This window comes from Glycine max, chromosome 2 (genome assembly GCF_000004515.6).
Source record: "Glycine max cultivar Williams 82 chromosome 2, Glycine_max_v4.0, whole genome shotgun sequence".
NCBI lineage: Eukaryota > Viridiplantae > Streptophyta > Magnoliopsida > Fabales > Fabaceae > Glycine > Glycine max.
Genome location: NC_016089.4, coordinates 38,397,835 through 38,421,182, shown reverse-complemented (window position 1 = coordinate 38,421,182; position 23,348 = coordinate 38,397,835). Strand labels below are relative to the sequence as shown.

The 23,348-nt window shown below is 33.9% G+C and overlaps 1 protein-coding gene across 2 annotated transcripts; it reads right to left on the bottom strand.

The window, feature by feature from the left end:
• Positions 1-10,533: 10,533 nt before the first annotated feature.
• LOC100806239 (L10-interacting MYB domain-containing protein) lies at positions 10,534-13,773 on the bottom strand. 2 transcript variants are annotated; one of them, XM_041007804.1, is made up of 5 exons: positions 13,663-13,773; positions 12,164-12,504; positions 11,952-12,084; positions 11,471-11,844; positions 10,534-11,381 (listed from the first exon to the last, which is right to left on the bottom strand). In XM_041007804.1, the coding sequence occupies exons 2-5, from the start codon at positions 12,494-12,496 to the stop codon at positions 10,668-10,670; spliced, it is 1,554 nt and encodes a 517-aa protein (XP_040863738.1). In that variant the 5' UTR covers positions 12,497-12,504; positions 13,663-13,773; the 3' UTR covers positions 10,534-10,667. The 2 variants fall into 2 exon arrangements, with proteins under 2 accessions (XP_040863738.1, XP_014623840.1); XM_014768354.3 differs by having other exon boundaries at positions 13,485-13,676.
• Positions 13,774-23,348: the final 9,575 nt, after the last annotated feature.

The window sequence follows — 23,348 nt, the reverse complement described above, 5'->3', positions numbered from 1 at the left end:
AAAATAGATCATTTTATTTCGCTGTGTGTTTTGAACACCTTTTTCCTTCAAGAGGATAGAGTAATTTGTGGCTAGAATGTGATTCTCAGTTGTTGCTTGCATCTTTATCAAATAATTCTATAGTTCCTTGGGATATTTGAGCTCGTTGGAAACACTTTTTAATGCTTTGCTCTCATATGCACTTGTTACATTCTCATATATTTAGGGAAGGAAATCATTGTGCATATAAATTAGCTTTTCATGGGATTGATAGCCATCTTGATTTCATTTAGTGGGACTTAATTCCCCATTTTATTAGGGAGAAATTTTTTCGTAATAGGTTTGGTATACCAAATTTTGGTTTTTGATGATCTTGTTTTCATGGGTTTTGGCCTAGTGCGTGCCCCCATGTTTTTCTTTCATCTTTTTAACAAATGTTGGTTGTTTGCATAGGATGAATAGTCTTTGGGGTGTCAACATAGTTGGAATGTCAAAATTTTATTATGATGCTTGTCATTAAAAAAAAAAAGATAGATCAAGAAAATGAAGTCAACATACTTGCCTTTTTCAATAATAATGCAGCCAACCCCAGTGATGCAAAGCAACTATTGGGTAACTTGCGTATATCAAATTTCTTTGTATGAAAATCGTATGGCAAATCCTATGAAGGATATCTCTACCATTCCAATACTCTTAAAGTATTAGGAAGATGTTTAGGACCTTTGGAAAAAAGGCCATTTTTAATAATAAGTGTTTTGAGATTTTTCATCCTCTTGAAGGCATCTCCATCCCATTCTACTTCTCTTTCTTTAAATAAGGGGAAATTCATAAATATGATTTCAATCCGACTAGTCCCCTTTTAACACAAAAATCACAAATAAACCACAAGACATGCTTATATATTAGGACTTCAACATTCATATTTAGATAAATGTACATAATTTAAAGCCAAAAAAATTGTGACATGAAAAACCAAACTGCCCACCTGTATCATTTTTTAAAATTATTTTCTTCTAAAACTTGAACCATATCCTTACTAACCCTAACCTGCTACATTTCTTAGGCTCTTTTGGTGATTCTTTCCTAACAATTTCTTTACCCATGTCCTCTATCAAGTTATGTAAGGTCACCTTACCATTCCTATTAATCTTTATGAGAAATTTTTTAACTAGCAATCCAATATGATATTTCATGCAATTGCCATGATGAGCATGAAGTATATCTTGGACATCTACCAAATTGTATTCTTTGAAGCAACAAGATATGTGAAGAAAAACACCTTGCTCATCTTCTTCCAAAGCATCATAGTATCTCTTGGATCTTTTTATTAGGAATTCTTCCGTACCAATTTAAAGTAGATTTCCATTGTTTTGTATTTCTTCCTAATAAATTGAAACCTATTACTTCTAAAGCCAATGGGAGGCCAAAAGCATAAGTTACTACTCGATTCAAAACATCCTCATAATGCCAATCAATTTTTTTAGATTTAAAAGCTTTCCAGCTGAATAATTGAAGAGCATCTTCTTTGTTCAATTCTTTCACCTCATAAGTTCTTTTAACACCGTGGTGAATTAGCAACTACTTGTCCCGGGTCGTGATGATGACCCTACTGCCAGGACCAAACCAATTGGGTCTTCCAATAATCACCTGCAACTGCTTAGGTTTGTAGACATCATCTAGAATCACAAGAACCTTCTTGTATTATAACCTATTTGTATTAAGGGATTTCCTTTTATAGCACTTGTTAAGTTGATGTCCTTCTCTCCAACTGCTTTAGAAAGAAGCTTGCTTTGGAGATATTGTAACCCATATTAAGTTTCTCTCACGTTTTCAAGAAAACATAAACCTTCAAAATGGTCGGCAATAGAATTATAAATTGCAACAAAATTATAAACTGCAACAGCAAGTGTCATTTTACCTATGCCACCAAGTTTGTGGATCCCTACCATGTGGACAACATCATCAGATCCAACATCCAAAAGTTTCTTTACTTTTATCACTTGTGACTCTAGTCCAACTACCGGGTAATTCGTAGCAAGTAAAGGAACACGATTAATCTTGCTAGGGACCAATTCAACAATCTTTTGGAAAAAAAAATCATTCATATTTGTCCCTATTTAATATAAAAAAAATTGTGTGAAGTCAGACTAAATGTTTCATTCCATGTCATGACATGTATGCATGTTGTTCAGGGTTAATAAGTATTTTTCATATTTTAAAATTTAACATTAATCAAAATATCATTAGTGAAGTGAAAATTAATGATTTAAAATAAGATAACTGAGGCAGGGTACTTATGTGTGAAATGATAGCCAGACAAGTTTGTTGCTTCATGTAGAGTCATTTTCCATTCCTCCAGTTTCTACATGTTATTATGCTTGAATTTCTTTTCATGATTAGCCCATGTTTCTCCAAAACTACCTCTGTAACACCTCATTCTTCGTAAAATAAATTAAAAAGGGTTTATTTAAAAAATAGAGTTTTAGAAAAATAATGAAGTTTTTGTAATTAAATAAATATGGAAAAATAGATTTATTAATTAAAATAATGGTTTTAAGGTAAATAAAATAAATTTGTTTTTAGAAAATAAAAACATATTTTATTTATTCATTTCATAGGGAGTAAAATAGAGTTCATTTTTATAAAATAATAAAATAAAGTAAATAATATGTTCATTTATGATATAAATAGAGACATATTAGATCAGTCTTTACATTTACGATATGTTTCTACACTCTCCCTTCCTCCCAAATTCGTCCCCCCTTCTTCCTCTCTCAAAACCTTTTTTTCCTACATACACCTAAATCTTTCCAAGTAAAACTACAATTAATGACTCGTTAACCATTGGATCATCCTAAAATTAGGACACCACCTTTGGAACTCATTTTTTCACATTTCCATCGTTTAGATTTTCAAAAGAATGTATGTAGAGAGAGAAATTCCCCTCGTATGGAGACAGTGAAATTAAGGTTCCAATCCCATCTCATTCTCTCTAACGCTTGAAAACCCTAGCAAAGAAACCAGAGGAAAACCTTAAGAAATCTTAAGGAATCGCTAGAGACGTTGTTATCACTGCCAAACTACATGGTGAATTCGCTTAGAGGTAAGGGATGAGTTTATCACAATTGGGGTTAGAATAAACATGTGTAGAGGTCCTTAAAGGATCAAATTGGAATTTATTTTTGGATGTTTACTGTATTGTAATTCTACCTTTATGATTATAATCACGAGATTGTTATGTTTGACGTGCCAATTGATGCCCTAATGTGAATTGATTGATAAAATTGAGTGTGTAACGACCCGCCTCGTCGCTACGATATCACTACTCTAAATCACGATTATTTCAATTTTTAAATGACAACTCCGTTAATTTGCTTATGAATAATGAAGATAATTTTTGTCTTGACATACATTCACCAAACAACACACCATTACTTAAGTGAATACATATACGTATAGGAATAGTAACTCAGTACACGTCATACACATAATGGAAAGTACGTTTGTTCATACATATAATTAAATTTGTGATTTACATCTTTAGTTCAACAAAAGAATCATGAACCAGTTATGGAGGAGTTGATTAACAAAACACAACTCTCTCCCAAAATAATCCCAACGTCATCACGTCGGCTCGGCGGCTCCTCAACAGAATCTCACTTCTTGAACCCTACTATTGTCATTCTGCTCCCACAAACATGGTTCGCGATCATCACAGGTATCAACCACACGACACAAAATTGAAAGGGTGAGTTCATTATAAAAAGAACCAACACTAAGTCTAAATAATCACAATTAGCAAGAAAACATAGGCAAACATCATGAGCTTACATAACATTCATTATTCAACACCCACATTCAACAATTATTCATCATCCATCCATGGATCCAATCAATATTGCTCAGAATTATGCATGCACCTGACCTCAAATCTTAGATGCAATGTTGTACGTACCATCAACTAAGGAAATAGTCTAAGCGTGTCCACACGACACCTCACTTAGGGAAACCATGCAGTATTTGTCGAGGTCACCCAGTCGTGCACCATAACTCCCCCCCCCCCCCCCCCTCGATGATCGGCCTGGGCCACAAGGGAGTTCCCTACTAGGTGACACACCCCCTAGTACAAAGTACATACTGCCATAGTTTATACTATTTCTCGTGTCATATGAGGCATGAAACACGGGCACCATCAAGTACAATGACCATGGATGAATTAAAGATCCTAAGCATCCCCTCAAAAATGATTAAACTCTTTAACCACTCTATTTTCCCACACAAGGGACATTCGACAAGGTCAATGCACCCCCCCTCCCATGAACATACACAACATACAACATATGAACGTGGGCACCATCAAGTACAATGACCATGGATGAATTAAAGATCCTAAGCATCCCCTCAAAAATGCTTAAACTCTTTAACCACTCTATTTTCCCACACAAGGGACATCCGACAAGGTCAATGCACCCCCTCACGAACATACACAACATCCAACGTATGAAACATGGCGTCATCAAGTGCAAAGACCATGGACAGATTAAAGCTCCTAACCTTCCCCTTTTGGAGATGTTTAGATTCTTTAACCACTCTATTTCCCCCACCAGGGACTCCGACAAGGTAATTGCACCCCCCATGTACATACACAACATGCACATCTCAATGCATTTCCAACATCATCAACATTCCATTTCAATATCATTCTCAACATAAACATCATCTCATCTCAATGACGTTATCAACAACAACAACAACCTCATTTCATAGTCACATAATCATCAACAATAACATCAATTCATGTTAACATGATCTTCATTAGCAATGTCATCTCAAATCAATATCATCATGAATATCAAATCACCACATATCAATTAAATTCATCAATAGCAACATCAACAGTAAGTCGCATCCTGTATATACATATATTTTTCATGCTTGAGATTCACACTTCCCAGGTCTTCAAACAACACAAGTCAAATAAGGACAATAATTTTATTCATCAACAATAGATTTATCGCATCCCATTCGTCAAAAGCATTGTTTTCTAAAGAAAAACTCAACATGCAGCAGGGGCAGGCATGTATTCCCTTGGTTAGGTTCCCTGACCCTAACTATGGTATCAAAAACTGTAAATTTTATAATAAACTCCCTTCACCTATTGTGAGCTCCCCGTCGGTTCCTCTTTGGGTCACTTAGAGGTCTCTCTTTCGTTCACGGTTGTTGGTCCAACGCAAGTCTCTATTATGCCAAAACGAAAGGAATTTGGTATAGATTTCAAAAACAAGGTCAAAGGCAACATTCAGGGTCAAATACCTCTGTCAAAACATAAAGGGCTGAGGGGTGTTTCGCATTCTACAAATGGAAACATCATTTTGAAATTTTGATCACGCCAATATGGCTGGGGTTCAGTGAATGGCGCAAAAATAACCTCAATGTTATAAAAAGATAACTTTTACAATGTCTCATTCTCTAGGGTTTTTCAAAGGAAGTGTAAAAACACCCTATTACAGAACCCAACACATAAGAGACACTCAGAGGAACTCAAACTAGCTAGGAGAAGGTTTAGAAGTCAAGATTACCTCAGAGAAACTTTGAAATGGGGGATTGAGGGATTTTCTCCACCGAATCTTTAAGGAGGATTATGAGGATTTTGCTCCGAATAAAGTGTTCCTCTTGGTGTGGGGGTCCAACAGCAAGCAACGACGGCTTACGACGGCCACCGGTGGTCTTGGGTGGTGAAAAATGAGGTTTTAGGGTTTGGGTGGCATTTTTGGAGAAGAGGAGAGTGAAAAATCATGTTTTTCACGCTGAGGATGTATTTATAACCTGCAAATTTCGCTTAGCGAGATTGTTGTGCTAAGCCGAAGTCCACTTCTTGCGCTTAAAGCAAGAATTTAGGCTTAGTGCAGCCCCCTCTGCATTCGGGTGGGCTTAGCGCACCCATGGGCACTCAGCGCGACTTCCTCTCAGTTGGAATTGGGCTTAGCGCACCTCTGGGCGCTCAGCGCAACTTCCTCTCGGTTGGAATTGCGCTTAGCGTGCCATTCGTGCTTAGCGAGATACCAAATGTTGTTATTTTCAAAATCCCAACGATCAGACTGTGGAAAAATGTCTTAGGAAGCTCCAGACAAAATTTGAAGACGATCCAACGGTTAACAAATTCGGTATCGCGATTTTACTGAACTAGGGTTAGGCAAAAATCTAAAATCTCATAATTTCAACTTTGCTCAACAAAACTCCACATAACTCAACATCCACATCAAGAAATTCAAACATGACTAATTCAAATCATTCAAATCAAACATATATTCAAACAACAAGCTAAACACAATCAAACATCAATTTATAATTAATAACATTTAAGGGTGTTACAGAGTGCTCTTGGTGTTTTTGTGTTTTTCAACCTATGATTTTGTTTCCTTTGATTTTGATATGATTATGTGAAATTGTTTGAGGGGTTTTACTCCTCATGTTGTGAGAAGCATTTTTATATATTCATTTGTGTTTTGGACGAGATGTACTAGATTAGCGTGAGACTCAGGTTGTTGGAAACGTTCTTTGTAATGTTTTGGTCTCATAAGCTTATTACGTGTTGATAATTATAACACATATATATGTATATGAATTGTTAAAATAAATTAGGAATTAATAGTTCAAATAATAAAATTAAATTGAAGGAAATTAATATACTAAGATTCAACGATAAAAATTTTCAATGTATTTTTAGTTTAATTATTTATTAACTCTTTTTAATTGAAAATAATATAATTTGATTTAATACATACATGTTTTGTTCCATGTAAATATTAATATTGTGTGATGTTTATATGATTCATGAGGTGTGATAACATGTTGCATTAGGATTATAACATTGTGATTGAGATTGGGTGAATGTAATAAATTGAGTATGTGTTGAATTGTAAGATACATGTGTAATGAGATTTTGTACGCATTGAGTTATGAGCTATGAACTGTACAATCACACAACTTTAATATCCTTCAAGGGCAATGAGTTAATGCGCGAAGCGTATTGTGATGGGATCCACCATGGGAACCCAACAAGTTGAATCACTTTGAGGAGCAACGAGTTAAAATGATTTTGAAAATCATTGAGTAGTTGTGTGTATTGAATAGTTCAAACTCCAATAACACGTATATGATTTTAAATGTCTGTTTTAGTGAAATGATTAATCATATGAACATAACATATTAATATTATTACTGTGTGATATGTATATGATGCATGAGGGGTGATAACGTGATACCTTGAGATTATGAAAGTGTGATGAACTGTGTGTAAGTGACAAGTTGAGTATGTATTAAATTGTGAGATCACACATGTATTGAGATATTGTATGCATTGAGTTATGAGTTATGAACCATACAATAACACGACTCTAAGACTCTTTAAGGGTGATGAGTTAATGTTGGACGAGTATTGTGATGAGATCCACTGTGGGAATCCGACGAGTTGAATCACTTTGAGGCGCAGCAAGTTAGAATGATTTTGAAAACAATTGAGTAATTGTGTGTATTGCATAATATTCTGAACATGTTACTTTATGTTGTTCCGTTACTTAACTTGTTTTTCTTTTGTAAAAAAAAATTGGATGGTCTTGTTTCTGGCAATGTTTTCATACACTTATTTGATAAGTTTTTAATTTGATGATTAACATGGATGTGAATCTTTTACCCACGTGAACTCTTTGATGCTTAGAAAATAAAATCTATTTTACATAATTTCGTATTTTCATGTATTTTATTATATAAATATGTATATTGTGGTAGAGAGTGTCACAACATCTTTGGTGTTGCACATGAGAAGGGTCAACGATATAAAAAAGTGGCAAAACCAATAGACCATTCCCCTTAATAAAGTTAAGGATGTAAGCAAGTTCGTTTAAGCAAAAGGAGGAAGATGCATAGTTTTCGGAGAGGACTATGATGAAAATTTTGGACTCTTGAATTGCTTTCTCAAGTGCAGAGGTGATTTGGTTCCCTCTGCAGAGGTCTTGGTCATCAATTAAGGTGTAAATTCCTTTGTCATGAAGAGCTTTGTAGAGATTGCCAGTAAAACTGTGATGAGTATCTTCTCCTCTGAAACTGAGGAACACATCATACGTGAATCTATAGCTAAATGAAGAAGAGGATGATTGCATAGCCATGAGAACTGAGAAGACAAATTAGTGTGATTGTGGATGGAGTACTGGATCTCCAAAGTCAAACAAGAATACAAGCATTTTGGTGAAGCTTTGTATGTCTTTTTCTTCCTGGCCTTGCATTGGCCGGCAAGGTTCAAGTCACAGCTTGTATAGATTAAACAAATTGTTGAAATTTCTGAAATTATACATTTTTTAAGAGTCTTCTTGCTGATTGATTATTATTACAATTACAACTAGATATTCTCCGGCACATTAAGCTACTTAAGAAATATATCTATTATATTTTGAAAAGATTATAATTATACTAGTATAAATAAATAAATATTACTTTGAATTATTACGTTCATTAGTTTAAAATACTAGTATTTTTATCATTTTTATAATTGTAAAAGATTATTTGGAGTAAAAGGAAAAATAACACATTCCTTGAAATTGTTTTCAATATATTGGTTAATACTATTTTAAATAAGAGAAAAACTAATACATTAATAAATTTCTCTCACAGAGGCAAATGAGATCATTAGCTCATGCGAAATAAAGTCACAACAGAAACAGAGCACAATCTTAATTGAAATTTGAAATAGAGCATACTTGTATTGAAGCAAACTATTTATTGAATTCAGAATAACTTCCACTGCACTTTCATGAACACAAATCTTAATGTATTTGAACTAAGGGTATGCCTTCTGCAGAATTTTTCTTTTGATCAAATTCTGATTATTAGATGCTGCTATGTTTGCCGGTAGCTTGATGGTGTAAAAGTTAAATAGTGGTTGTATGTTATTTGGATGTACTTTTCGGTTTTTCAGCTTGCTCATGGAAAAGGATAAGCATTGCAGTTCAACTGATTATATAGATAAACCTAAGAGAATCCTGGTAATTATGTAGACATGCCTCCTTGTGTATTTCCCTTTGTTGGAAAATTGTTCTTTTAACTGAGTCTTATTACTTCACTTGTCTTGGTAACTTCTTTTCAATCTTTGCTTACAGGAAGTAGTTCACTTTATTAACTGGGTAGCAAGTCATTGTTTGGAGGCTATAGATGGAGATGCAAATTGTTTACCAGAAAGAACATGAAGTAGTTGTTCACAATTCTGTTGCACAGTTGTCATCTGTAACTTCAGCTCCGTGGTGGAGAGTACCTTTGAATCTCAACCAGTTTCATGGGGGAGTATTGTGGCCAAATAAATTAAACACTTTTCATTATGGGGAGCTTTGATGCAAGGGGAGTATTGTCACTTTTATTATATATATTTCCAACCAAATTTAAAATTAAAATAACAAATTTTAAATGTCATACATTCATTGTATTGATTTATGTAATGGTTAACATATCTTAAAATATAATAAAACCTATCTCGTTTAAAAAGGATAAAGCACACACTTTAATAAATATTATAAGAACGAAAAAGAAATAAATGTAAAGATGGAAGTTAGCGTTGTAAAAAATATTACTTAAAGTATATGAAAAAAATGCTTCAAACTACTAAAAAAATGTGTAACAAATACTATTATAGATGTGTTTGCATTGCATACACTGAGAATGGGGCTCTGTATTCTTAATTCTATTTTTACTTGATCATACAGTCAGAAAAGAACATTGTACTGAGCTTAAACGTCCTCCTAGTTACACAGAAATAAACAGGCACGTAAGCAACAATGATAGAGGAGATTTCATTATTTTAGCTTAAAATCTATCTTAGGAGGGAGAATTTTAAAATTACCTTCAAATGCATAGCTTTGTGTCGTGGTCTTCATTTTCCATTAGTAATTTGATAACTATAATTTAATTAATATATAAAGTTTTGGTGAATCCAGTATAATTGTAGAAGTTCTTCAAGGGCCATGTCAGTCTCCTGGAGTCCGGCAGAACAAATTGCAACCACTATTTCTGCTGTTCGTGTGCAAGTTGGAAAACCACATGTGGCATGTCAGGGTGCAGTTTATTACTTAAAACTTTCAAATTCACTGCTGAATGTTTTATGTGTCTTGGAAGTTTCATTAACGTAAGTGAACTCTACCTCCTTTTCAAACATCTCCCCCCCTTCTTTGTATTTTCTTAAATATGTTTTTAGTTCCTCAAATTAGGAATTTTTATCTTTTTTAATCCTCCCAATTCAAATTTGCATCTTTTAGTTCCTCAAATTCACGAAATAGTTTTTTTCAGTCTCTTGCTACAGTCAAAAACTATCTCAATTTGTACTTCAAACTGCCAAAAATCAATGAGACTAAAAAAATATTCCATGATTTTGAGAGACTAACAAAATACAAATTTAAATTTAGGAAACTAAAAAACACAGACCCCAAATTTAAGAGATTAAAAATATATTTAAATTTTATTTTAACTAAAAGTTAGATTTCCACTTTAATCTCTTGTTATATCAATGTTGACAAAGATAAACAAAGAATAATCTTCTAGTTTCAAATATGTACATGTGAACACATAAAGATATGGCTTGGTTTGTGCATGCAGTCTAACAAACTTGAAAAACCTGACTACAAATGAACCAGCCTGAGGTTCACCAATCACTGTGAACGAAGCTTTCTCAATAACCATTTCTTTCTCAAAGGAGAAGCCAGAGCCAGAAACATCCTCGCTCTTGTCTCATCTTCCAAAAAATCACAGGCATCTAATATTAAATCATCATCCAGGTCTGGTATAGCCTGAAGCACCCTGATAACATTATCTACAGAAAAATTATCTTCTTTTTTTGCTTTCTTGGTTAGTGATGCAACCGCAACAGCTATATGCTGTCTTGCCTTCTTAGACTCATTAAAGGTCGGGAGCATTTTAGGTTGATGCCTTTTTAGGTGACCAGAAACATTTTTTTCAACATGTTGTAATGCTTTATTATCTGCATTAGCAAGGGACTGAGTTTCTCTGGCAGAGTTCTTCTCTCCACCAATATGCAACACTTCTTTATCTGCATTAGGCAGAGGCTGAGTTTCTCTGGTAAAATTATATTCACCACCTATATGTGATGCTCTTTTATCTGCATTAGGTAGTGGCTGAGTATCTGGGACAGAGTTATTGCCCGAAGAAGATTCCTTTTCAAGATTTGATGCTCCTTTATCTGCATTAGGTAGTGGCTGAGTATCTGGGACGGAGTTATTTCCCCCAGAAGATTCCTTTTCAAGATTTGACTTGCAACCCACAGTAACTTCATTGCGACATACTATGCACATGCCCAAATAAAAAGGCATGTTTTTAATTTTATAGAGCCGGAAGCTGTGATGTACCTGTAATCACGAATAGGTGATGGTAGTAGAAAATGAAAAAGAATCAAAAAGAAAAATGAAAATAACCACAAGGCAAGAACACTTTATACCCTGATGCATTTTTGCCATACTTGTTCATCAGCAACAACCTTGTGTTGTGTCTTATCCCAACTAAACCCTTCTTTGCCAAGGAGGATATTTATAGAACGGTAATGCCTTCTCAGGACATTAAAACGGTTTCTCAACACAACTCTACCATAATGACATAAAAATCGTTTATTAAATGATTCTGTCATGTCTACCCATGCTTTCCTCCTGAATGTAGTGCCAATCTTGTTCCCTTTACACACCTGATCCACCATAAGTTCAACAAAAAATTGGTCCATCATTGGAGACCAGTCAATTCTACCTTGATTAACAACAGCTGGGGTAGTTTGATCGTCCACTCCTTTACTAGTGATAGTCTTGTCATCCAAATCTTTTTCTGAGAAAAGAATTAAAAATGTTTCAACATGATGAAAATACCAACAGTAAATGAATAAATTTGGTAAAGAAATTTCAAGTTTCAACCATCAAGGTATTTGTTTCCACCTTCGTACTCAAAATCTACATCAAAACATGAAAGGCTGTATCTCCCATCAGCAACTGCATGGCCATAAATTATGCACAGATCATCATAATACAGACCGACTCTTTTTTTGAAAGGTTGAGCATCAGGATGGGCCTGCATGCAGAAAAACACAGCCATAATTGCAATGTAACAATTCGTTAGTGCAGTTGAAATATTTGATGACAATGTGTACCTTAATACATTCATCCCATGCTTTATCATCAGCTACTATCATGTTTTGTGTCCCATCCCACCGGAATCCCTTTTGACCAACTATCATTTTCATATCATTGTATTGCTTCCTGAATCTTTTGTGACGGTTCTTCAACACTTCTACATCATACTTGAAACCAAACTTGGTGTTAAATTGTTCAATCATATTTACCCAGGCTTGTCTGCTAAACACTTTCCCAGTTTTATTCCCTTTGTGAACATGGGACAGCAAAAGCTGAAGAAAATATCGATCTTGAGATGGAGTCCAGTTAGCCCTCAATTTGTCCAAACTAGGAAAAGAATCATCCCCCATTAGTTTACCTGTAACTCAAATGGATTAGTACCTAAGAAGCATGGTGAAATTCCTCTAATCTTTGGACACTTGAACCCAGATAAATATGCACACAGACACTAAATAATAATAAGTAACAACAACAACAATTTCCTTAGAATAAGTAATATAATGTCATCTAATCATCAGAAACTGTCATGTATGATCTGTGTTATCAATGGCAGATGGCAGAATATGGCGGAAGGCCAAAATTCCACCATATAAGCACATCATTGCAGCCTATGGTGCCGCCATAGCGAACCTCCCTCCACAAATTGCCTATGGCGTTTGGCAAGAAATCCGCCATGGCAACACCATTTAACAACATTGTTAGTATGATAAGTTGGTTGGTTTTTATAATAACTAGCAGTGGGACCCATGCAAAGCATGGTTTTAAAAAAAATCAAACTGAGAAACAGAAAAAAAAATATTGCACTTCCCCCCAGCAGCTGACATGTGACAAGCTGCTGGACAAATTTAATAATATATTGAGACTACCTTAGTCATATCAAGTTACCAACAATATTTTTTATTGGTTAACAATGTAAAACTTTTACACTATAGTGCATGTCTATCAAACTCAAACTCATATCATCGTTAACAACAAAAACAAAAATGTAAAGGAACAGTGTCAGATATATCAGGAGTACTACAGTGCAAAACCCCTTGAAATCTACCCTCACCCTAGCACCTGGTCTTTTTTTCCAGCAAACACTATCATATTCCAAAATATATTTCGCTACATTTTCTATACCTCTAACAAAGGTAATAATTCTTAATAACTATTGCTAGCATAATGCTGCAAATGCCAAACAAACAATACACAGAATTCAACTTCATAAATAATATCCAATATGCAAAATCGTTATACAACATTGACCCAAACTCCTTCAGGTTTTCACTCGAAATCAGTTCCATGGAACATTCTACTCCTCAAGAATTCAACAGAAATTTTATGCCTAACTTATACCGAAAGGTTTGTGTTTTAGCAGCCAAACAAGGAACACGGAGCAGAGGGTCATTCAACGAACAATCAATTTCGACCTCCCAAACAATTTCGCCAAACGCGACATTGATGAATGGAACGTGATCGAACCCTAAATCTCTGTTTGGATGAATTGATAGAGAGAAAAGAAAAAGAGACTTACCTAAAAGGAAAGACAACAGCTGACGAAGAATAGCAGCGAACCAAGCAAGTGTTTGAGAAGTGCGAAGGAAAAGTAGTTTTTTTGTAATTGTGGAGTGGGACCTGACTCTGATCTGACTTGGAACTAAAGGGAATAGAATTATCCTTAAAAAACACACATAATGGTTCCTATACATATTGTTTGTAGTTGTTTCTTATCATTTCATTTGTTTAGTGTTTTTTTTTTTTAATTATTACAACAAATTTAGTTGAGTTTTGTTTTGAGTTATGTCCTTAAATTTACCCTATCTTTGAAAGAAAAGTGAGAGAAAAAAATACAGAAAGAAAAAAAATATGAATAAAACTGTTTATTTTTAGAGAAAAATAGAACGAAAAAAAATAGTTAACTTTTAGAAGAAAAAGAAAGTTTAATTATATTTTTTATCCAATTTTTTTTAATTTTTGACTAATTTGATTCCCAATAAATTAATTTAACAAATTTTACCTCTCACTTTTAAAAAATTTGCCAACTTTGACACTCAACTTTTTTATTTTTTGATGAATTTTATTACCACCAAATTTTGTGCTTAATAATGGATAAATAATGGAAGGTAAAATTCATAAGTTTCTTAAAAATTAAAGATAAAATATGTCAATTAATTTGTTGGGATAAAATTCACCAGAAATTAAAAGGTTAAAGATAAAAAAATACAATTAAATAAAAAAAATACAAAAGGAATTATTTCCCATGAAAGAGTCTAAACCAAAAAAAATTAAATACAAAAAAAAAATCTACTTTTCCAATTTAAATTTCTTTTTCTTTCTACTCTCTTATTTTCTTTTCTGTCAAACAAACATAAGTTTAAAGGATTTCTATAGAACACTTTTTAACAAAATTCTTAAAATTAGTAAGGATATTTAAACTTGTACTTATATGAGATACAATTTTAATCCTTATAGTTAAATCAATTTTTATTGGTTAACTATGCTTAGTTTTAATTAAAGGTAAAAATTTATTTATTAAGAAAACTAAATCAAATATTTTTAATTAAAAATGAAAATTGTGGAGCTTATGAGATAATTTGACATTGTGGGCATAAATAAATTATGGTTTCTATGGGACCAACTTCAACATGGTAGAAGATAAGGAAAAAGTGATGAACAAAAGGTCAGATGATATTTTATCATTATCATGCCGGGAAATTAAATTCCATATTTTTTTCACCAACAGCAAAGATAAAGCATACCCTATATGGATTCACTTTCCTAGTCCCAATTTAGTTTATTATGAAGAAATTTTTTGTTTGCCTTGGTGTCAGAAATTGCCAAGCATATTAATGTAGACTCTAATACCTTACGGGTTGAGAGAGAGAGATTTGTTAAATTTTTTGCGAAAATAGACTTGACCCAATCAATTGTGAGCAACATCTATTTGAGTAAACAATAGTATAACGTAGAGTATGAAGGACTGCACGTCATTTTTATGTCTTGGGTTGTTATGGAAACTTCCTAGAATTGTACCACGATTGGGAAAGCTTTACCGAAAAATAACAATAATCAGCTTAAACCACACAATCACGATGACGGTTAGGTTGGAAAGATTGTAAAGGTTCAAAACTGAGATTTCCTTGAGAATTTTATTTTGGCTCAAACTAAGAAAATGAGTCTATGAATACGGGCTTATCATCTAAAGTAGAGAGCCTGGTTACCCATGGCAAAGTATTAAAGACTCAAATTGCTCAAATTCCCTTTGCAACTTGAGACTAATCCTAGTGAGCATTGTAACCTTGTGACTTGTGAGCACCATGAGGAGTGATTAGTAATTAGAGGTTTCCAAGTCTAGAGAAGGAAAGGATAAGGAAACAAAGAGTCTACGGTTAGGAATTTTATAATTTTAAATTAATTAATATGGGTTATATATTATATTCTAACATTTATATTTGTTATTTATATCTAGTGTGTTTAATACAAAAGATCTAATTTAGTGAGTCCATTAGAATGTCAACATAAAATTAATATGGACCATGAGTATAAATTGATTGATTTCATTAATGAATAATGAGAATCCTAATAGATTTAAAACTTAAGGCACAATTATGGTCTCCAACAAAAAATGACCATCCCATAAAAAATAAAATGATTTGGTTAAAAAATATCATAAAATTAACTATTCATGTGATCATTTTTGTTCCCTGTATTTGTTTGATCAAGTTCTATAAATTTAAGTATTCCTTAAATTTTCCTTTCCATAAACTGAAGTAATATATTTGGTGTTCATTTGATATTTTTATATGATTTGTTAAAATTCTAACAAATGATATTAGAATCATCATTATCATTAGATTATTAGAATTTAAAATTGTTTGATTCAAATTATACCAGAACCGATTAATTGATTATCTCAACCCTAATTTTATTTTGGGACAGTACCTATTAATTGTCAGTATAACCAGAATTGCCATGTTCGACGTTTGATTGGATACTATATTTTTTTTTTGGCGTCGCTTTTAGTTGAACACCGTCATGTTTTTAAAGGCTTTGACCGAATACTATGTTCTTTAAGAAATCATATATATCTCGCTGAAGTAATAGCCTTATAATATACGTGTTTTAATAAAGTGATGGCATCAACTATGTTTTACAAAAGATCGATGGATGCTAGCGTAAGGTTCCTTTTGTTATAGATTATTGCATTGGATTGACATTGTATATTGCAAGACATTATTGGCTATATCCTTTTACAATCTCTATATGAATCCAGTTATAAGGAAATGGTTTTTTTGTGTGTGTGTGTTACGTGGATAATCTTTTGGCGTATTTTGGTTTTCATATTTTCCTGTTTCAAGCTTTTGTCCATAGAAAGCAATTTGGCCATCCGTAAGGTTTTCTCTTTATGATCATAATTGATGTACGAATTGTTTTTTCTTCTTCCACAAATGGGTGATTGTGATTAGTATAAATCGATGATAGCATTAGATACAATTTACATATATGTTATCTACTTGTCGTTATTAATGTTTCATATTTATCGTTATTATGATAGAGTACAAATTTAAGTAGCTACGGCTCCTCCCTATGGATCCTCCATATTTATTTACATGTCTAGTAATTTTTTAATTAATTTGATTGATACAATATATTGTCCAAGTAACATCTATTATGTGTATTGATTTAATTAAAATTACATAGATGATATGCGATTATTTATGCGAATTGTATTTAGCCTAAAGGAAGATATAATTTTGGCAAATAATAACATACTTGTGATGGTAAATATATGATAATGGCTAAATATGAGTTGTCTTTATAATGAAAATATCCTTAAAAATAATTATTTAGTAGTTATTCATGCTTAATTGTTAAGAATTGATATTTTTTCTATTCTTGGCTTGCAGATATGAAAAAGAGGAATTAAAAGCCAAAAAGATACAAAAATAACAAATATTTGAAAAAAGACTCAGTCCAAGACGCACTCAGCGCGCAAGGGTGCGCTCAGTGCGAAAACAAGCACTGATGCTATGCTAAGTGAGGAAGAGGTGCGCAAAGCACGAATACAGGCACCCATGCTAAGCGCGAGTACGGAGGCCCAAGTCCACTCCAACAACTATAAAAAGAGAATCAAGTCAAGGAAAAAAGACACACCGAGTCTCAAAGCACTCTAATAAACATCTAAAGCCTGAGAACTCTCCCTTAGGGAATTATTTCTTCTCTCTCATCATTTTCTATTCCCTTTTTCCATCCCTTCTGTTCCATCAGTTTCTAAACCCATTTTCAAGTGTAAGACCCCTTATGGCTCTGAGAGGCTAAACCCTTAGTTAAGGCCTGGCAAGCCTAAAAAGCCAAAAGATGTATTATATATTTCATATCCATCAATACAAACAAGTGTTTTCTTTTCTATTATCGTTTCTTACTTTTAATTTCATGCATCATTCATCCTTGCATCATCTTTGGGGGTTAGGTGCTCGGCAGAGGGTAATCCTTAATAGAAATACAAGGAAGGTTTTGCATACATCAGTTTTAGGAATTAGTCGCTCAACAAAGGGTAATTTCTAATAAAACAAAAAGGAATGGGTATCTTAATAAAATCGTTGCTAGACATAGAGTGATTGCATTATGCCAATGCATCAAAGCAAACATCTAGAATTAGAACTTCATGCATTTTATCTATTGAATCTTTGCAAAGACATTTGGGAGACAGATAGGTAAGATTAGTTTTTCATCGTAAGACATCAGGGGCAAGTATTCTAATAGATGTGGGTAGGAAAAATTCACCTAATTGATATAGAAAAATCGAAAATAATACATCTTAGGCAAATAAGGCATGTTAGGTCCTAACATTCCCATCTCATTGAATTCCCTATTATTTCCTTTTGTTTTTTTTATTAATATCTATTATTTAGTTACTGTTCTTTTAAATTCATCTTTTAGAGCTCATCTTATCTTTTCCTCTTAGAAATTGAAAATCATCCAACACAAGTACAAAACAAAGTCCCTGAGGAAATTGACACTCGGACTTCTGAGTCTTTACTACTTGAACATTTGGTACACTTGCCAAACAGTTAACGAGTTTTTAGCGTCGTTGTCGGGGACTTTGTTCTTCGTACTTGGTTGTCATACATTTTCAATTTGTAAGTATTAATTCTTTTATTCTTTATTTTTTTATTTTACAATTTTAGTCATTATTTTTCTTCTTCATTCCTTTTCTTCTATAATTTGCACGGTAGTCTTTGTTTTTGTGTATGCGAGGTAGAACTACAACCGAAGATTTAGCTCCACTAAATCTGGAGATTGAAGCCACTTGCAGGCATAACAACGCCTCAAGAAGAAGAAGAGAGCAAGAAATACAAGGGAGCATTCAACCCTCACCTTCACTCTCTCCTCAAAGTTACTATCAAATGGAAGAGGAGCATGCACGACAAGTGACACTAAAGGACTACTCTAGTACAGCTACCTCATAGTTCTTCACCAGTATTGCAAGGCCGGAGGTTCAAGCGGCCAACATATCTTATCCTCACTCTCTCATACAGCTGATACAAGGAAACCTCTTCCATGGTCTACCGAATAAGGATCCTTACGCTCATCTCGCCACCTACATAGAAATATGTAACACCGTAAAAATAACCGGTGTTCCTGAGAATGTCATACGCCTTAATCTTTTCTCTTTTTCTTTGACAGGGGAAGCAAAAAGGTTGCTACACTCCTTTAAAAGCAATAGCTTGCAGACTTGGGATGAAGTTATCGAAAAGTTCTAGAAAAAATCCTTCCCAGAGTCAAAGACTGCCAAAAGGAAGATGGTAATATCCTCATTCCATCAATTCCCCGATGAATCACCCAGCGAGGCGCTCGATCTTTTCCACAAACTACTTAGAAAGACACCTACACATGGGTACAGCGAGTCGGTGTTGTTAGACAAATGACCTCAGTTATCTTAAGAAGGGGGGCTTTAATTAAGATACAAAGACTATTCCCCAATTAAAATTTCTCTCTCTCTTTTTAGATTAACAATGCACCCATAACATGAATTACTCAAAAGACAATTCAGAATAAACTTCTTTAAAGCAAAAGATAAATGGCAATAAATAAAAGAAGTTTACAGGAAGAGAGAAATGCAAACTGATTTATACTGGTTCGGCCACTTCCCGTGCCTACGTCCAGTCCTCAAGCAACCCACTTGAGAGTTTCCACTCTCTTTGTAAAACTCCTTTTACAAAGTCTGAACCACACAGGGACAATCCTTCCCTTGTGTTCAGGAATCCTTTACAACAAGAGACCCTCGGTCTCTTAATCCCTTTTCAGAAGTAAGAAGAAGAGAAGAAGAAATCTCTCTTGAAAGAGATGGATTGTACAATGAAAATCAATCAAAACTCCTTATTGAATATGCAAGTGTTTGACCAAGGAATCCTTTTTGAGAGAATGAGACATTTCAGTTCAAAAAAACTCTCTTAATCTTTTGAGAGGATAAAACTTTTTGAACAATTAAAACTCTCTATTAATTCATGTTTCCAAGTCACATATAAATAGACCTTTGATGGTCATTCATAAAACGTTTGAATAGATGTGACTCTTGGAAGTTATTTTCTGAAAATCTCCTCTGGTAATCGATTACATGATTTGTGTAATCGATTACAGGCTTTAAAATTTGAATTAAAATGTTTATTAACTGCGGGTAATCGATTACCAATATTGTGTAATCGATTACACAGTGTAAAATTTGAATTCAAATTTTTAATGGTTGTTGTAAACCATTTGGCCACTGGTAATCGATTACATCCTCTGGTAATCGATTACCAGAGAGTAAATCTCTTGAAAAAGACTTTTTAACTGTAATTTCTTGGCCAAACCTTTTGCTATTTCAATTAGGAATTTCCTTCCTAAAATACTAGAGATCTTCTTGATGTTGTATCTTGTATTCTTGGATCCTTGTCTTGAATTAAACTTGAGAAGCGCGTTTTCATCAAATCATCACGATCATCATCAAAACATCAAAGACAAAGTCTTTGCTTCTACAATCTCCCCCTTTTTTATGATGACAATTTAATTCCTGAAATCAAGATATAAGTAATGTATATGCGTGATATATTGCGTTCACTCATTTCATACTCCCCCTATGTTTTGGAATTGATGATCACTTGATTTCTAAGCTTCTATACAAGCTTCTATACCACCCCATTTCTCTCCCCCTTTGGCAACATCAAAAAGCCAAAGTGTGTGGTAATAACAACACAATAGCATTCATATAATTCAATATAACACGAAAACACTAAAACCAAAAATAATCCAAACATTCATAAGTTAAATAACTAATCCAAACATTCATAAGGTAAATAAATAATCCAAACATTCATAAGTCAAACCACATTTAATCCTAAGCATAAAAGACTAAAGTCCAAATACCAAAAGATAACTAAAGTGCAGAAAATGATAGCCTAAAGATCATAGCCAAATACACGGCTTATAAGAAAAGAGAATTATAAACTAAACACTAAGAAGGTGGTGGTGGTGGTGGAAGATTAAAGCTCTGACGAATATAACCCACATCTTCTTCAAGTTGTGTGAGACGGATATCCATTCCTGCAAAGCGATTATCCAAAGAATCAAAACGTTCACCAACATAAGTGTGAAGACCCCGTAACTCTGAAAGAACTTCAGTCATAAGGGCTGAATCATCTCGTTGAGGAGGAGGAGAAGGAGTACGCTCATCTTGTGGAGGAAGGGCATCTTTCTTCAGCCATTGACCATTACGATCCTTACAGTAACCAAATGAAGTGACTGCACCAGCACCTATAGCAAAGGAACGCTTGACTTGAACAAAAGGTTCATCATCAAGAGGAATTTGAAAATGATGGAGAAAGAGGGTGACCAATTGAGGATATGGAAGAGGTGCATTGGTCCGTAATGCCTTATGCATTCGGTACCGAACCAAGTGAGCCCAGTCGATCTGACAACCGGTGAAGAAAGCCCACATCAAAATCAAGTCCTCCTCAGAGGCTTGAGCCAAATTTGAAGACCGGGGAAGCAAAATTCTAACAATAATGTAGTGCATGATGCGATTATCAAAGGTCAATGATCCGGCCAGCAATCTACCGCTCATTTCAGCCTGGTCATTACAAACCATACGGTGAGCATCATGACTAGAATAATCGAATTTCCAGTCATCAACAATGGTGCCCTCAAAAGGTGCACCTTGACTGGGTAATTTTGTCAATGAAAAGAACAAAGATTGATCAATGATCATAGAAATACCATGCACCTCAGAAGAAATAATACCATCCTGAATTTTTTAATTGCTGTAGAAGACTTTAACAAGTTCAGGATAGTAAGGCAATTTTAAAGACATGAAATCAATCAATCCATAGTTTTGAAACACTTAATAACAGTCAAATGTCTCATCATTGAAGAAATCTATGTCTAGGTACTTAGGGTCTAGAATGATCCTAGAAGAAAATTGAGAAAGATACCGTAGACGTTGATCATCTGAAGAAAATAGAGTGGATGATCTTGGAGATGATAAAGAAGGATGAATAGGTGTTGTGGGTGCTTCAGATGGTCCATGGCGGCAATGGCCAGCAACAGCAGTGGTGAAGGATGATCCCTTTCGCTTCTTTGACGATTCTGCCATTTGATGAAGTTTTAGTGAATTTCAATCGATAGAATTGAAAGAGGAGTAAAAATGATGAAGATTGGGCTTTGCGGGACGTGTTTTGGTTAAGAATTGAGGAAGATATGAAGGTTTGAAGATTAGGGATGAAGGAGGCACGAAGATGAGAGGTTGGCTGCGCAGCGTGACTGGTTTTCGTAAGTATTTATAGAGGAGGACGTGATGTAATCGATTATAAGGTGTGGTAATCGATTACATGAGTAGTAAGTCTTCTGGTAATCGATTACAGAATGTTGTAATCGATTACAGGCTATTTGTTCTTGTGTAATCGATTACACTTGATGGTAATCGATTACCAGAACAAAAACTAGGTTAATTCCTTTAAAAATTATCTATGTCTATGCTAAAAACATCTATCAATATCAATCATCAATACTAATACTTATTTATTTCAATCAAACAAGTATTAATCACACAATTAACACACACCAATCAAACATAATCAAATACTTACAATTAAATACAATCAAACAAAAGCAATCATCAAAACATAATAAAAAAAAATTATCAAAGACAATCAACATAACTATCAATCAAAATCATCAATGACAATCAAATATTTAAGCAGAAAACAAGCATCAAAACTCAATCTAAAGTTAACAATCATAGACAAAAATATCAAAAGTAATCAATCGAAGACAAGTGACCTGTTGGTATCATTTGATATTACTTGTTGGGCTTGTTGATCAAGTGGCCTCAGTTTGTTGTCTCCATAAATCACATATCCATTTATCTTGGGGAGAAATATGAATGAACTTTGATGCATGCCATGTGTTTGGAGAAATTGCTATCAATGTATCAACTTTGCTCTTCTCCGTTTTCATAATCTTTCATCATGATACCCAGATTTATGATTTTATTTTTCTGAATCACTTGAAGAACTTTTGTCATTATCTTCCTAAGTGATTTATGCTTTCTTTTCTTTCTTTTCTTTGAGATTCCTCTTGTCGGATTTTTCAATTCTTCTTTTAAAGACAAGACAATCGAATCTCATGTGCCCAGATTGATTGCTTTCATATCATGTTGGGGCCAAGGAGGAATCTTCTTCTTTCTTCTTTGTATTGATGTTTTATTCCCTTTTATTTCTTTTGTTTCTCAGAAATTTATTGAACCTTTTCACAAAGAATATGAAATCATCATCATCTTCTTCTATTTCAGTTAAGTCCTCTTTGTCACTTTCTTCTTGAATAAAAGATTATGAGGCTCTGAGTGTTATTCCTTTTCTCTTTATATCATTCTCTTCATGTTGATGGAGTCTCATAAGTTCCATTTCATGTTCTTGAAGTTTTCCAAAGAGAGTGGCAAGAGACATATTAGTGAGATCTCTTGATTCTGCAATTGCTGTTACTTTTGGTTGTCATTGCCTGCTTAAACATCTCAACACTTTGTTAATAAGATCTTCATTAGGAAATATTTTTCCCAATGATGCAAGATGATTAACTATACGAGTAAACCTCTTCTGCATATCTTCTATGGTCTCATATTGAAACATTTTGAACAGTTCATATTCATGTGTGAGAGTGTTTATTCTAGATCTCTTGACATCAGTT

Bases quoted from the DNA above. Each gene is read 5' to 3' on its own strand.
- LOC100806239 (XM_014768354.3), bottom strand. From the start codon at position 13,536: ATGACCCTCTGCTCCGTGTTCCTTGTTTGGCTGCTAAAACACAAACCT. The intron at 12,505-13,484 runs GTATAAGTTAGG...TTTGAGTTACAG, and splicing joins GCTAAAACACAAACCTTTCG to GTAAACTAATGGGGGATGAT. The intron at 11,845-11,951 runs GTGGAAACAAAT...TTCTTTTCTCAG, and splicing joins TGTAGATTTTGAGTACGAAG to AAAAAGATTTGGATGACAAG.